Source organism: Oncorhynchus gorbuscha, linkage group LG07 (assembly GCF_021184085.1).
Source record: "Oncorhynchus gorbuscha isolate QuinsamMale2020 ecotype Even-year linkage group LG07, OgorEven_v1.0, whole genome shotgun sequence".
Taxonomy (NCBI): Eukaryota; Metazoa; Chordata; class Actinopteri; order Salmoniformes; family Salmonidae; genus Oncorhynchus; species Oncorhynchus gorbuscha.
This window is the reverse complement of record NC_060179.1, coordinates 39,207,825-39,223,451: the sequence shown is the minus strand read 5'-3', so window position 1 is coordinate 39,223,451 and position 15,627 is coordinate 39,207,825. Positions and strand designations below refer to the sequence as shown.

The 15,627-nt window shown below is 43.5% G+C and overlaps 1 protein-coding gene and 1 long non-coding RNA gene across 2 annotated transcripts; one reads left to right on the top strand and one right to left on the bottom strand.

Annotated features, from left to right (window-relative positions):
* Positions 1-263: 263 nt before the first annotated feature.
* LOC124038991 (ATP synthase F(0) complex subunit C1, mitochondrial-like) lies at positions 264-5,852 on the bottom strand. Its single transcript, XM_046354889.1, has 3 exons — positions 5,803-5,852; positions 545-726; positions 264-382 (listed from the first exon to the last, which is right to left on the bottom strand). The coding sequence occupies exons 1-3, from the start codon at positions 5,850-5,852 to the stop codon at positions 264-266; spliced, it is 351 nt and encodes a 116-aa protein (XP_046210845.1).
* A 207-nt stretch (positions 5,853-6,059) lies between these two features.
* LOC124039203 lies at positions 6,060-15,583 on the top strand. The gene is made up of 3 exons (XR_006839521.1): positions 6,060-6,212; positions 6,600-6,767; positions 15,227-15,583. It is a non-coding gene; the product is annotated as an uncharacterized LOC124039203 (long non-coding RNA).
* The last annotated feature ends 44 nt before the right edge of the window (positions 15,584-15,627 follow it).

Here is a 15,627-nt window from a genome sequence, read left to right as displayed (position 1 = left end):
ACATCTTAATCCAAAATCTGGTGTTCCTTTGAAAGTGTTTTGCAAGGAAATAAACAAAATAACTCACATTTTAAATAGTGAAATACATGCAATTTTAATTATTTCATCTTTACAATACATGCCTTCTGTTTTGTCATCCTTCAACAAAAACTTGGAAAATGTACAATTTCATGACCAACACGGAACAATTTTGGTTGCTCGAGTAAAATAGGTCGTCACAGCTGTAGTTTCAAAATCATGATCACCATCTGCAGAAGACATATTTACATTGCAAACAGGATCAGGAAAGCAACCATCAAGCAGAACACACCCATGGCTTCAGATAGGGCAAATCCCAGGATAGCGTAAGAGAAAAGCTGCTGTTTTAGGGAGGGGTTCCTGGGGAGAAAAACAAGTTTGTTAGATCCATGAATCAAAGCTGTGGGAGAGACTTGCAGCCATAGCAATTGTTGTCAAAAAAGCATATGAAAAAAATCAGCAAAGATGCACATTGTTGAGGGTATATAGTAGGGGACCATATCTACTAATGTCAATATTTATCTTGCATATCCGATGATAAGGCTGCCGAACACAGTCCCGATTCCAGCACCAGAACCTGCCACTCCAACTGTGGCAGCTCCAGCGCCAATGATCTTGGCTGCTGTGTCAATGTCTCTGCTCACAGCGCTAGTCTGGAAACCCCTCAGTGCTACCTGGAAAAAGGTGCTCTGTGGCACAAGGGCAGTACTAACCAGGGAGCAAAAAAAATAATATATTTTTTCATTTAAATAATTTTAAAAATATTTTTTTAATTTAAATCATAATTTTTTTATATATTTTGGGGGGGACTAAAATGACCAAATTGACCATAAAAACAGCTTGAAGATAAATATTACAAACATGTAAGATTAAGACAACATTCAGATCATTGCAGAGGTTCAGTATCATTTAAATCAAATCCAATTTTATTTGTCACATGGTTAGCAGATGTTAATGCGAGTGTAGTGAAATGCTTGTGCTTCTAGTTCCGACAATGCAGTAATAACCAACAAGTAATCTAGCTAACAATTCCAAAACTACTGTCTTATACACAGTGTAAGGGGATAAAGAATATGTACATAAAGATATATGAAGCATAGGCAAGATACAGTAGATGGTATTGAGTGCAGTATATACATATGAGATGAGTATGTAAACAAAGTGGCATAGTTAAAGTGGCTAGTGATACATGTATTATATAAGGATGCAGTAGATGATATAGAGTACAGTATATACGTATGAGATGAATAATGTAGGGTATGTAAACATTATATTAGGTAGCATTGTTTAAAGTGGCTAGTGATATATTTTACATCATTTCCCATCAATTCCCATTATTAAAGTGACTGGAGTTGAGTCAGTGTGTTGGCAGCAGCCACTCAATGTTAGTGGTGGCTGTTTAACAGTCTGATGGCCTTGAGATAGAAGCTGTTTTTCAGTCTCTCGGTCCCAGCTTTGATGCACCTGTACTGACCTTGCCTTCTGGGTGATAGTGGGGTGAAAAGGCAGTGGCTCGGGTGGTTGTTGTCCTTGATGATCTTTATGGCCTTCCTGTAACATCGGGTGGTGTAGGTGTCCTGGAGGGCAGGTAGTTTGCCCCCGGTGATGTGTTGTGCAGACCTCACTACCCTCTGGAGAGCCTTACGGTTGTGGGCAGAGCAGTTACCGTACCAGGCGGTGATACAGCCCGACAGGATGCTCTTGATTGTGCATCTGTAGAAGTCTGTGAGTGCTTTTGGTGACAAGCCGAATTTCTTCAGCCTCCTGAGGTTGAAGAGGCGCTGGTGCGCCTTCTTCACGATGCTGTCTGTGTGGGTGGACCAATTCAGTTTGTCTGTGATGTGTACGCCGAGGAACTTAAAACTTACTACCCTCTCCACTACTGTTCCATCGATGTGGATAGGGGGGTGTTCCCTCTGCTGTTTCCTGAAGTCCACAATCATCTCCTTAGTTTTGTTGACGTTGAGTGTGAGGTTATTTTCCTGACACCACACTCCGAGGGCCCTCACCTCCTCCCTGTAGACCGTCTCGTCGTTGTTGGTAATCAAGCCTACCACTATTGTGTCGTCCGCAAACTTTATGTTTGAGTTGGAGGCGTGCGTGGCCACGCAGTCGTGGGTGAACAGGGAGTACAGGAGAGGGCTCAGAACGCACCCTTGTGGGGCCCCAGTGTTGAGGATCAGCGGGGTGGATATGTTGTTGCCTACCCTCACCACCTGGGGGCGGCCCGTCAGGAAGTCCAGTACCCAGTTGCACAGGGCGGGTCGAGACCCAGGGTCTCAAGCTTGATGACGAGCTTGGAGGGCACTATGGTGTTAAATGCCGAGCTGTAGTCGATGAACAGCATTCTCACATAGGTATTCCTCTTGTCCAGATGAGTTAGGGCAGTGTGGTTGAGATTGCATCGTCTGTGGACCTATTTGGGCGGTAAGCTAATTGGAGTGGGTCTAGGGTGTCAGGTAAGGTGGAAGTGATATGGTCCTTGACTAGTCTCTCAAAGCTACCTTAGCTTTCTTGGGAACAGGAACAATGGTGGCCCTCTTGAAGCATGTGGGACCAACAGACTGGAATAGGGATTGATTGAATATGTCCATAAACACACCAGCCAGCTGGTCTGCGCATGCTCTGAGGGCGCGGCTGGGATGCCGTCTGGGCCTGCAGCCTTGCGAGGGTTGACACATTTAAATGTTTTCCTCACGTCGGCTGGGGTGAAGGAGAGTCCGCATGTTTTAGTTGCGGGCAGTGTCAGTGGCACTGTATTGTCCTCAAAGCGGGCAAAAAAGTTATTTAGTCTGCCTGGGAGCAAGACATCCTGGTCCGTGACGGTGCTGGTTTTCCTTTTGTAGTCAGTGATTGACTGTAGACCCTGCCACATACCTCTTGTGTCTGAGCCGTTGAATTGAGATTCTACTTTGTCTCTATACTGACGCCTAGCTTGTTTGATTGCCTTGCGGAGGGAATAGTTACACTGTTTGTATTCGGTCATGTTTCCAGTCACCTTGCCCTGATTAAAAGCAGTGGTTCGCGCTTTCAGTTTCACGCGAATGCTGCCATCAATCCATGGTTTCTGGTTTGGGAATGTTTTAATTGTTGCTATGGGAACGACATCTTCAACGCACGTTCTAATGAACTCGCACACCGAATCAGCATATTCGTCAATGTTGTCGTCTGACACAATACGAAACATATCCCAGTCCACGTGATGGAAGCAGTCTTGGAGTGTGGAATCAGATTGGTCGGACCAGCGTTGAACAGACCTCAGTGCGGGAGCTTCTTGTTTTAGTTTCTGTCTGTAGGCAGGGATCAGCAAAATGGAGTCGTGGTCAGCTTTTCCGAAAGGAGGGCGGGGCAGGGCCTTATATGCATCTCGGAAATTGGAATAGCAATGATCCAAGGTTTTTCCAGCCCTGGTTGCGTAATCGATATGCTGATAAGATTTAGGGAGTCTTGTTTTCAGATTAGCCTTGTTAAAATCCCCAGCTACAATGAATGCAGCCTCCGGATATATGGATTCCAGTTTGCAAAGAGTCAAATAAAGTTAGTTCAGAGCCATCGATGTGTCTGCTTGGGGGGGAATATATACGGCTGTGATTATAATCAAAGAGAATTCCCTTGGTAGATAATGCGGTCTACATTTGATTGTGAGGAATTCTAAATCAGGTGAACAGAAGGACTTGAGTTCCTGTATGTTGTTATGATCACACCACGTCCCGTAAAGCATAAAGCATACGCCCCTGCCCCTCTTCTTTCTAGAAAGATGTTTGTTTCTGTCGGCGCAATGCGTGGAGAAACCAGCTGGCTGCACCGTCTCCGATAGCGTCTCTCCAGTGAGCCATGTTTCCGTGAAGCAAAGAACGTTAGTCTCTGATGTCCCTCTGGAATACCCTTGCTCGGATTTCATCAACCTTGTTGTCAAGAGACTGGACATTGGCGAGGAGAATGCTAGGGAGTGGTGCACGATGTGCCCGTCTCCGGAGTCTGACCAGAAGACCGCTTCGTTTTCCCCTTTTTCGAAGTCGTTTTTGGGGGTGGCCGGCTGGGATCCATTCCGTTGTCCTGGGTGAAAGGCAGAACGCAGGATCCGCTTCGCGATATGAGGTTACAGTACAGAATGTCACCTTCTATTTCAGGGTATTTTTAGACTTTTCTGATTTACCGTTTCGAAACGAAGGCACTTTATATGTCTAGTTGCAAGTTTTATTAGGGATATGTACAGGATACTGATGGTAACATGATCCAATGAAATACTTACTTGCAGGTAGCTTCTCGACAAAGCAAATAAAAATGCTGGAGTGTAGAGACAATTTCAACATTTTAGCATCACTGTCCAGAGTGCAATAACAACATCCTGGCAAAGCTTTTTCCTCCACATTTCCTTTCATATGAAGCAATCTGCCATTCCACATTATATAATTAGTCTTAGTTGAATTCATTCAAATCCACAATTACAGACAGTGGTTCTTTTTGTAACCACTGTCTGTAATTGTGAAATCTTGGAGGCATTTGCCTTTGAGGAGAGTTTACTCTGTAGTCAAAATACACTGAGTGTACAAAATATTCCTAATATTGAGTTGCACTCCCTTTTGCCCTCAGAACAGCCTCAATTCGTCAGGGCATGGACTCTACAAAGTGTCGAAAACATTCCACAGGCCATGTTGACTCAAATGCTTCTCACAGTTGTGTAAATTTGGCTGTATGTCCTTTGGGTGGTGGACCATTCTTGATACACACGGGTAAATGTGGATAGTGGAAAACCCAGCAGCATTGCAGATCTTGACACAAACCGTTGGACCTGGCACCTACTACCATAACCCTTTCAAAGGCACTTACATATTTTGTCTTGCCCAGTCACCCTCTGAATGGCACACATACACAATCCATGTCTAGATTGTCTCAATGCTTAAATATCCTCCTTAAACTTGTCTCCTCCCCTTTATCTACACTGGTGGATTTAACAGGTGACATCAATAAGGGATCATAGCTTTCACCTGGTCAGTCTGTCAGGGAAAGAGAATGTTTTGTACTCAGTGTGTTGTTGCTGTTTTAAGAACATTCCGAATTTCTATTCGATGATGGGATCAAGTTATGTTGTTTGATATTCCAATTTAGACTTTACTCAACATTTTGGTCTGCCATGTAATTGAATTTACTGTAGAATCAAAGCTGAGGTTTTTGGCTTGTCACACCATAGATTGTGCAGAGATATATTTGCTGTCACCTACTTACAGCCCTATGTGTGTTTTAATAGATTAATTGTATCATATTCTTAATTGAACTATTTTCCCATTTTTGTGTTTTCAAAAAAGCAATACTTTATAGAGAAATTAACATTCTCCTAGCTGACTTAGAAGACCCTGAGTGTTCAAATCCTGCTGTGCATCACACAGTTGGAGTGTGAGGAAGGAACTCTCACAGGAGGGAGTCCAGGCCTGAGATGGTAGGTTCTCTGCTGGCTGCACAGCATGCTTCTCAGAAGATCTGTCAGTCATGCAATGTGAAAAGGGCTATTCTGCGATGTAGAGACTGTCTGCCGAAACAGCTTTACTGCGAAGACTGCGATGTCTACACATGCGAAGTTCCCCCTGCACAACAGAGAGTCCATGATCGAGGGGTTCTACACCCCCCTTCCTCCAACTACAGCCATATCTCTCCACAGTGATGGCAAATATGCACTTCATGAACAGGGTGTGTTTAAAAAAAATTGTGGCTGAATGTGTTATATCAAAGTTGAAATGTATTCTTGTTTATTGTTGTATATAAATATTGTCCTTGATTGTTTCTTACCATTGGATGTTCCAGAGGTGATATGTGGTTGCCTGACAAGCACCATCCATGTTGGCCCTGGAAAACGTATAATACTCATAGGAATAAATGGTATGTGCAATATCTACAAGAACCAAACAGTGATGTAGCAATGCAATGTAACACAACATTAATTCAGACTACATTTTTCTCCTCAAGGTCGCTACAATGTCACAGTGCCTGTGCTTACCTGCACAACTTGTCTTAGCACCTGGACAGCAAACTTGGCAGATCTGATAAAGAATGGGTACTGGCCTGCAACTGTCAACTGTGACACCATATACCATGTAGATCTGTTCAGCTCTTTTGAGGAGCTGAAAGTGTCAGCCCCAGGAATGTCCCGTCCGGCGTTTATGTGGATTTTGGAGCAACGTACTGACTACTTTGGCAGGGTAACAATCAATTATACTCAGCTTTACCAATGTATGACTTCAGGTTAACTATGTTACAACACTTTGTGTAACAACTTTATTTCCAGTACTATAACTATGTTTAAACTTCAGGTCTCTTGCTACAGTATGTGTTAGCCTCCTGCACCATTGTCCTGCCATGCACCTTATCTGTGCCCCTCTTGCATCCAATATTTCCTGCTGTTTACAACATAAGTACTCGTCTTACTTTTGCATTGACTTTCACCTGCTTTGCTGTCAATACTATGTACTGGCCCTACTTTAACTCAAATCCAGTCAGCCATAGTGAATTATAGTATGTTTTGTTTATACTATTGTTGTAAGTTATTGAATATACAGTATTTTCTTTATGTATTTTTCCCTCACCAGAACAGAATGATCTGTGGGGACACTTTTCAAAAGAGCTTCGAGTGGACGTACTGCCGCTCTGAAATTGATCAGGTCTGTGATATACAGTACTTTGACTGCCCAGCCTGTTCACCCAGCATGCTTGCAGTGTCTGGATGGGAACAAGAAGCTGTATCAATTCAAAAAAGGGTATGTAAAACTATTCATAATTTATCAAATAACACTGTACTCTATATCATTTAAACAATCCAAACAAGGTTTGCCTTTCCTTTGTCTAGTGTGAACGTTTTCAAATGCAGTTGAGGTCATTTTTAACTTAAATGTTTTGAGTTTGTAATGAAATGAATTATCAACAACATTTATGATTGACAGTGATACATGTGAGGGAGAGTGAGGAATACATTTGTGCATAAAGTAGGTTAAACTGGAGAAACGCGGTCCTCGGCCTTGATCCAGTCATCGTCCCATTTCTTGCCACTGTAAGACAAGAAAACATAAGGAATGTCATGTTTTTAAGCAGAAATAGATCATAAATGATTCAATATGTAATTGTGAGCAAGGGTTGCACCTATTCCTTTGAAAAGGGTTTGATGATTTTTGGTTCAACCTAATCTGACGTTGGTCAAGTGCCTTCCTCTCAAATATAATATTTCAACTACATAAAGTACCTTGCAAAAGTATTCATACTCCTTGGATTTCACCACATTTTATTGTGTTACAATGTTGGATTGAAATTGATTTAATTTATATTTTTTTGTCAACAAGCAAATCAAAATTAATACTCTAATGTCAAAGTGGAAGAAAATTTAGATTTTTTTATAAAGGTATGCCTAAGTTAGTCCACAAGTTAAATTTGGTTTAACAAATCACATATGTTATATGGACTCAATAGGGGTTAACATTATTTTAGAATAACTACCCATACAGCTGTACCCCATACGTAGAACATCTAAGGTTGTAACGGTTTTCCTCTGGTGAAAGAGAGGCGGACCAAAATGCAGTGTGGTTAGGTGTGTCCATCTTTAATAAAGATGAAAATACAACAATCTACAAAACCAAGAAATGTGAAAAAACCGAAACAGTCCTATTTTTTAATATTTTTTTTATAAAAATAATTTATCTTCAATACCATTCATTCTTTACAACTCATAATTTACATACATACTCAAATAATGGTATTTTAATTAAACTAAACATAAACCCCAAACAAAACCTCAGGAGCATCTTCCCTCCCCGTCACCCTACAAAATACCTTTCCCTATCTCCCCGTCCCTAATCTATCCTCTTACAAATCTAAATGACAACCAGCCCTAAACCCCCCTTCCACCTCTCCCAAGCAGCATGCTGCCCCCACTTCCTCTCATCCCTCTTCATCCTCCCCCTCAAATCTCCTTCCACCCTCCTCACTATCCCTTCCACCCCCCAATCTCTCCCTGTCTTCACCATGTTCTGCCTTGCTTCCCACAGCCCCCGTTTAAAGAGACTCATGAGAAGCCAGAGCAGAAACCTGTCCCGATCCGTCCCTCTCGCTCTCCCTACACCCCTCTCTAACCTGGCCTACGTCAATACAAAATCCCCCTTTACCAAACCTAACAACACCCGTGCCCTAGCCCTTACTACTCCGGCAAAGGCACAGTCCCAAAAGACATGGTGCACAGTCTCCTCCCTGCCACAAGAGGATCATGGACAGGTGGAGGATTGCACCAAACTATACCGGTACAAGATGGAACGTACCGGCAAACACTTATGAAGGAAGGCTCAACCAATTCAGGTCCTTGAGCCTGTTGTCCAGACCCCGCGCCTGCACTCCCTCCCAGACCACTTCCGAGATGCCCACTACAGGCGCCGGACTCCCTGCCTTTCTGACCTCCTCGTACAGGTGCCTGTGATCTAAACCTACTCGGGCAACTTCAACCTCAGGGTGCGCACGCAGCCACTTGGCCGCATGACCAAAGTGCCACGGCAGCTGTTCCGCCCGAGGACCCGTGTTAGACCACACCATTATGCTTTCTCGCCTGATACGAGAAAAACACCCGCAGGAGGTAACCCGACGGGTGTATCACTGGCTGAGCAAGCTCCGTTAACAATAAAGAAACAAAAATTGTGTCCAGCTTGAGGGGGAAATGTGGTACCCCCCTACCTCCCTCCCCGATGGGACAGATCATGCGTGCCCTGGCGACCCACTCGCACCTGCCACTCCACATAAACTGAAACACAAGTCTCACTAGAGGCCTCCTCAGACAAGCCGGCAATGGGTAGATGTATGCGAAATACAAAAGAGACGGCAACACATCCACCTTTAGGACCAGGACTTTACCCATAAAAGACAAATACCTAGCTTTCCACATTGCTAGCTTCCTCTGTACCACTGCGATACGAGAATCCTCAGGGCCCCCTCACAGAGAGATAACCCCCCAGGCACATCCGTTCTACCGCGCCATCTTCCGAAAAACTTGACAGAAGACTTTGCATGGTTCAGAACTGCTCCCGACGCTCGGGTGAAATGCCCAAAGATGGCAAGGGACCTTGTCAGGCACGAGTCCTTGCACAACAGCAAGGAAGTGTTGTCGGCGTACTGCGTCATCTTAACACGCAGCCCACCACTTCCAGGGATCAGCAAGCCTTCCACCCCTGTGTCTGCCCTAATGGCAGCCCCCAGAGGCTCCATGTACAGAACGAAGAGGAGAGCCGAGAGTGGGCACCCCTGCCTGACCCCAGATGAGAGGTCAAAAACATCACCCAAGTGACTATTTACACTAACTCGGCACCCCGCTCCGACATATAATGTATGAATCCATCCTATAAACTTCTCCCCAAATCCTAATCGACCTAACACTCTGAATAAAAAGGATCTATTCACGCGATCAAAGGCTTTCGCCTGATCTAGCGCTGCTACCATTAAAAGCAGTCCTCTATCTTCAACCCAAGCGATGGAGTCCCTGATTAACTGTAGGTTCCATCTAATAGAGCGGCCCTCTACCCCACACGTCTGATCCTCATGAACGACGTAGGGAATGGCTGTGCGCAACCGGTCTGCTAAAACCTTTGCAAGTAGCTTGTAATCTACACACAGCATGGTCAACGGCCGCCCGTTGCCAAGGTCTGTTACTTCCCCCTTCTTATATAAAAGTGACAGCACAGCCATTGATCCCCCCGGGACCCCCGTCTCAAGGATGGCCTTCAAGACTTCGAGGACCACTGGTCCAAGTATACCCCAAAACGTGATATAAAACTCAGCCGGCAGCCCATCCCAGGCACCTTCCCTTTTCCCATCCTCCTAAGAGCGCTCTCAACCTCTTCTAGTGAGATCTGGGCCTCCATCACTTCTCTAATGTCCTCCAGCAACTGCCTGGACAAGTGTTCTAAAAACACATTTCCCTGCTCTACATCTATTTCCCTTTCCTTAAATAAACCTTGGAAATGATCAGTTGTCACCCTGACCATATCCTCTGGTTCTCTAACTATACTACCATTTTCTTCCCTAACACCATGCATTACCTTCCTACTCTGTCTGGCCCTAACCAACTTAAAGAACATAGCAGAACAAGTCTCATTATGTTCTAGAAAGCCACTATGCGCACACTCCAGGAAAGTTCGAGCCTTCCGCTCCTGCAACTCCCTGAGCTGCACCTTTAGGGTTGCGGATCTCTCCCAGTCAAACGACCTGCCGAGGTTGCCTGCCTCGTATTCGAGTTCAATTAACCTTTGGATACGATCCACCTCCCTCCTCTCCTCCCTTTTTTTCCTCTTGCAATACCCTATTATAAAAGCCCTAATCCTCACCTTAACTAATTCCCACCACTCTAACACCCCCTCGCACATGGACCGGAGGCCCTCAAGCCTCCAAAAGAAACCATAAAACCCGTCAACAAAAGCCTGCTCCTCCAGCACATCCCGATCTAGCTTCCAGTACCCCCTACCAAAGAGGCAGACTGGCGTCCCCACCTGCAGGAGCACCCCGTCGTGATCCGAAAAGAAAACAGGCAACAGCCGCCCAGACAACTTACCCAAAGACCTGGGTACAAAAATATAGTCGAGCCTCCACTCAACCCCCCTGGAGTTGCGCCATGTAGGACCGTCCATTTTCGGAGTAGTGTGCAGACCACCATCTACCAGACCATGGCAAGCCATTAGCCTGGCAATGGCGCCTGCACTGCTATCCCCCCCTCTTCCTAAATCTGTATTAAAATCCCCCCCATCACTAATTTCCTATTTGTGACACACAGGGGCGTCAGACAGTCCACCATCTCCCTCCTGTCTGCCACCACCTGTGGCCCATACACCACCACTAATCTAAATTTACAATCCCTTATCGTGACATCCACCCCTATAACCCTCCCCTGCATTACCACAAAAGAATCCTCCACTTTTACCTCCCTGTGCCCACACAAAATCCCTACCCCCGATGAGTGCACCCCCTCAACCCGACTCCCTCTTGTCCCACTCCCTCTTAAACCTACTAACATCCCCTCCATCCCTCAGGTGAACCTCCTGTAAAAAACAAGAATCAAACCCCACACCCTCCAAATAACTAAAAACCGCCCTCCTCTTAACAAAATCCCTTAAACCCCTTACATTTAAACTAACAAAAGTAAAATTAGACCCCAAGAAAAAATAAAAACATGTAATACACTCAAATTCTAAACCCAGACAGAAAAAAAAACTAAAACAGGAGACTCACCCGATGCTCCCCTGCTCCATATCTACCGGTGAGAACACCATCCGTACTCCCGACATCCCCCCTTCTTCCTCCATCTCACCATCCCAGGATGCAGGAATAGTGTTTGGCTCCGGGGTGCCCTGCACCCTGGGTCTACCCCCACAATCCTCCCCCTCCCCAGTGTTGCAGCTGGTTTGGAAAAAAATCGGGGAGGCTGAGTCCCCAAACAAAAAACTCCCCACCTCCTCCTGTACCCAGTCCTGAGTCTTTTTAGGTGTGTCCCCACCCAACAGAAGTTGAGGGCCTGGGGAAACCAGCAGCAACCCAGAGGTTTCTCCCACCCCCATCACTCTCTTGGCCATCCCCTCCCTCTCACTGTCGGCCAATCGCACCCTCCTCTTCATTCTCTTCTTTGGTGATGACGGCAGTGGTGAGATACCACCCCCCCGCCAGCTCCTCCACCATACCCCTCATCTCTTCCACCAGGGCACTTTCCCCCCAGTCCACTTGTTCTTCCACAGTCTCCTTCTCCACCACTCCTCCCTCGCTTTCTTCGATTTGTTTACTTCAACTAATCTCCTAGAATGAATTGAGGATATACTGTACACAACACCATATGTATTTGGACAGTGAACTTAAAATGTACAATTTGACTCTAAACTCCAGCATTTTGGATTTGAAATCAAATGTTTCATATGAGGCGATAGTACAGGTCACCTTTTCACAATTTAGAAAGTAAATCACTTTATGTATATAGTCCCCCAATTTGAATAAGTATTTGGAAAAATTCACTTAAAGTGTATTAAAGTTATGGTAAATGAAACGTTTTATTTAAAATCTTAAATTCTGGAGTTTAAGATCCAAATTTCACATTTTATCTTCACTCTCCAAATACATATGGTTTTGGCTGTACCTTAGTATTGGATGTTACAGTGCCTTGCAAAAATATTCAGACCACTTGGAAACACCTTTAACAGTGATTACAGCTGTGAGTCTTGGGTAAATCTTTTAGAGCTTAACACACCAGGATTGTGCAAAATTAGCCCATTATTATTTTTTATAGTTCTTCAAGCTCTGTCAATATGTTGGGGATCATTTCTAAACAACAATTTAAAAGTCTTGCAATAGATTTCCAATCAGATTTAAGTCCAAACTTGAACTTGGCAACTCAGGAACATTTAATACATAATCCCCACCATAATAATTAACTTGACCATGTGTAAAGAGATATGCAATGTCTGATTTGTTATTGTGACCCATCTACCAATCACTGCCCTTCTTTATGAGGCTTTCGAAAAGATCCCTAGTCTTTGTTGCTTGAAATTCAATACCTGACTGAGGGACCTTTGTCACGCCCTGGCCTTAGTATTTCTGTGTTTTCATTATTATTTTGGTTAGGCCAGGGTGTGACATGGGGATTTATGTGGTTTATTTTGTCTGGGGTTGTGTACAGTAATGGGATTGTGGTTAGAGTAGTACTCTAGGTAAGTCTATGGTTGCCTAGAGTGGTTCTCAATTAGAGGCAGGTGTATCGTTGTCTCTGATTGGGAACCATATTTAAGGCTGCCATATTCTTTAGGTCTCTTGTGGGTGATTGTTCCTGTCTCTGTGTAGTTTCACCAGATAGGCTCGTTCACTTTGGTTTTTATTTTTTACTTGTTTTGGAAGAGAAGAGAAGAGAAGAGAACGAGCGCCATTCTCCTTGCGGGGATGGTGCTAAATACATCAACACGGTCGGTCCCTGGGATTGGGCTGGCCAACACGATTCGTTTTGCTTGGAAGGAAAAGGAGTTGGAGCCTTTAGGACGGGAATCTTTTGGAAGGATAATATTGATGGGGATTCTAAAGCTGACGGTGAAGGACATGTTTTGTTTCCAAGGCAACTCGTTGGAGGGAGCATACGACGTGGCGCTATATACAGAGGAAAAACACAATGATATCCTGAGAAGGGCAGGAGCAGTGGGAGGTGAGAGGCCGATGTGCCACTATGAAATAACAAGCCTGGCGAAGAATAACTTTAGGGTTGTAACTGTCAACATTTACAACCCTTTACGTTAAGGACGAAGAGGTGAGGGCTTTTCTGGGGAGATACATGGATAACGTCTCATCAGCAAGGCACCTCAAAGACTCCCTTGGGTTTTGGAATGGGAGGAGAGGCTTCCAGGCCCTCCTCAGAGAGGACCCAAAGGGACATGGTGGCTACCTCCATCCTCCTGCTATGTTTCCCTAGGGGCTGTCAGGGGGACGTTGTTTTATGCACGTCAGCCCCCATTTTGCAGGCGCTGTATGGCCATCTGTTAAGAGTTGTGTTGCTTGGAATGAGTTTTGCAGGTGATGTGAACTGTTTAGCTCAGGTGACTGTTGGTAGTGCAGACTGTAGTTAGAGTTTTGCACATGTAACTCCAGTTGTGCCCACTGTCATTTAGCAATCGAAAAAAAACTGTAAACATGGGGACAGGCAATCATGACAGCCTCTTTATGAAAGGCCTTTACTTATGGCTAAACAGTTTTCTACACATCTTATTCATTAATGATGTGGGCATACCCAGGATTTACATGCAGGACGGTTGATCTACACATGGAGGGAAAACTTATGGAGTTTTGATGGAGCGGGCAAGCGTCTTTGCGTTGGTGAATTCGAAACGGATAATGGTCAGTGCTGACTGGACCCTTTATCTGTAAGAAATAGTAAACATTTTGAATTATAACGTGTTAAAATGTATGTACTAAATATTTTGAATTAAATCACTGGTTTTAAAAATGTATCTCACGCTTTAACGATAGGGGAAGAGGTCATTTCATATTTCGGTTTAGGGGGGTTATTAACTTTATGGAAAACAATATTCACACTATGTGGATTATAAACATGTACATACATAGAGAGCCAACATATCAAGATCTAACAGGGATGAGTGGGGATTCATAGTACAACAGGAGTCTTCTGTAACCTGCAATACATGTTAAATATGTTTTACGTACATCCATGACTGAGTGGTTTCACAAACTCCCTTTAAAGGTTGAAGAAAGTTGTAACAGGCCTCATTCGACAGTCTAGAGATGAACCTAGAGACACCAAAAACATCATTTAGAGCAGCTTGGAGATTATTATCCATGTAAGTGGGGAGCAAAGAACGGATTTAACCAACTCTGTACAAACCCCGACACGGGGTATGATAACTCTGACGCGTACGCCTAATGATTATTGTAGATGTTTACTGAGGGAGTTGACAGTAGGTCAATGAGATGTATAAAGGCAAATTGACATAACGGACCTGAAAGACCAACAGCCTACTTTATAATATAGAATGCAGGGGTGTGTAGTGAACATGTAACCATTATAAAACAAAATGGTCTACGGTCATTAAAAACTATAGATTCATTTGAAGTGGTCGCTGCATTCATTTAGATTATTTCAACATAGTCTAGATCAGTCCACATGTTGCATATCCATTTTTTTAGTATCTCAATATTGTGTTATATGTTGGTAGGTCTAATAAACAAATATATTGTATACAGTGATAATATTATTTTGTGAGAAATTCAAGCCGTTGATACAGTTCTGTACTTGATCGCCCGCCCTGCTGATCGTGCTCTATCTGAACTACATTAACCTTTCATTATTTTGCATAAAATATTTATGGACCTTAAATTATTATAGAATACACAATATCTCACCCTTTAATGACAGGAAAATGTCCTTTCCATCCATCACCACTGTCTGTCACAAAGAAATGTAATGTCTGAAAAAAACATGTATTATTTTATAGTCTTTCCTACAATGGTATGTTATAAAGTTTGTAATAATGTACAACTTTAGGCCTCCAATGTTTTTACATAAAAACACTAATGATGCATGTTTAAATAGTAGTACAATTTGGTAATTAATTCTAACATGTCTTTAAAAAGTGTGTACTATATATTTTGGTATTAAATCAATGGATTTAAAACAGTATCTCACTCTTTAACAATGGGAAAATGTCCTTTCCAGCCATCACCCCGGATTAAAAAAGAGAAGTGAATAAGTGAATCTCTCCTAATGGATATTCCTGAAAGCAACCGGACATAAGTGATTGGGAAGCGACTGTTAGACGTAGATTCTCAGAAGCAAACTGCGCCCTGTCCTTTACGTAGTCCTTCACGATCACACAATTTTCGGCGTAAGTCCATATAATTAATCACACACCCAAGAATATTTATATATTAAAACGAAAAGTGTGCACTCTGAACGACTTCGTAAGACACCAGGCAGCAGTCCCAGGACAGATAACATAGTCTGTGAAGCCCTCCTAATGGATATTTCTGGAGCTGAGTAAGTGAAAAATATATTTTAAGTTTTGTTTGAATATTACCGTGATATTAAACACAAGTTATTTGTGTTTTAAACAGGGG

What these genes read in the sequence shown, in the direction of transcription:
- LOC124038991 (XM_046354889.1), bottom strand. Translation starts at nt 5,852, where the DNA reads ATGGATGGTGCTTGTCAGGCAACCACATATCACCTCTGGAACATCCAA. An exon ending in CACCTCTGGAACATCCAATG is followed by an intron (nt 727 to 5,802) that starts GTAAGAAACAAT and finishes CTCCCTGGTTAG; the next exon opens with TACTGCCCTTGTGCCACAGA. An exon ending in CAGCCTTATCATCGGATATG is followed by an intron (nt 383 to 544) that starts CAAGATAAATAT and finishes TTGTTTTTCTCC; the next exon opens with CCAGGAACCCCTCCCTAAAA.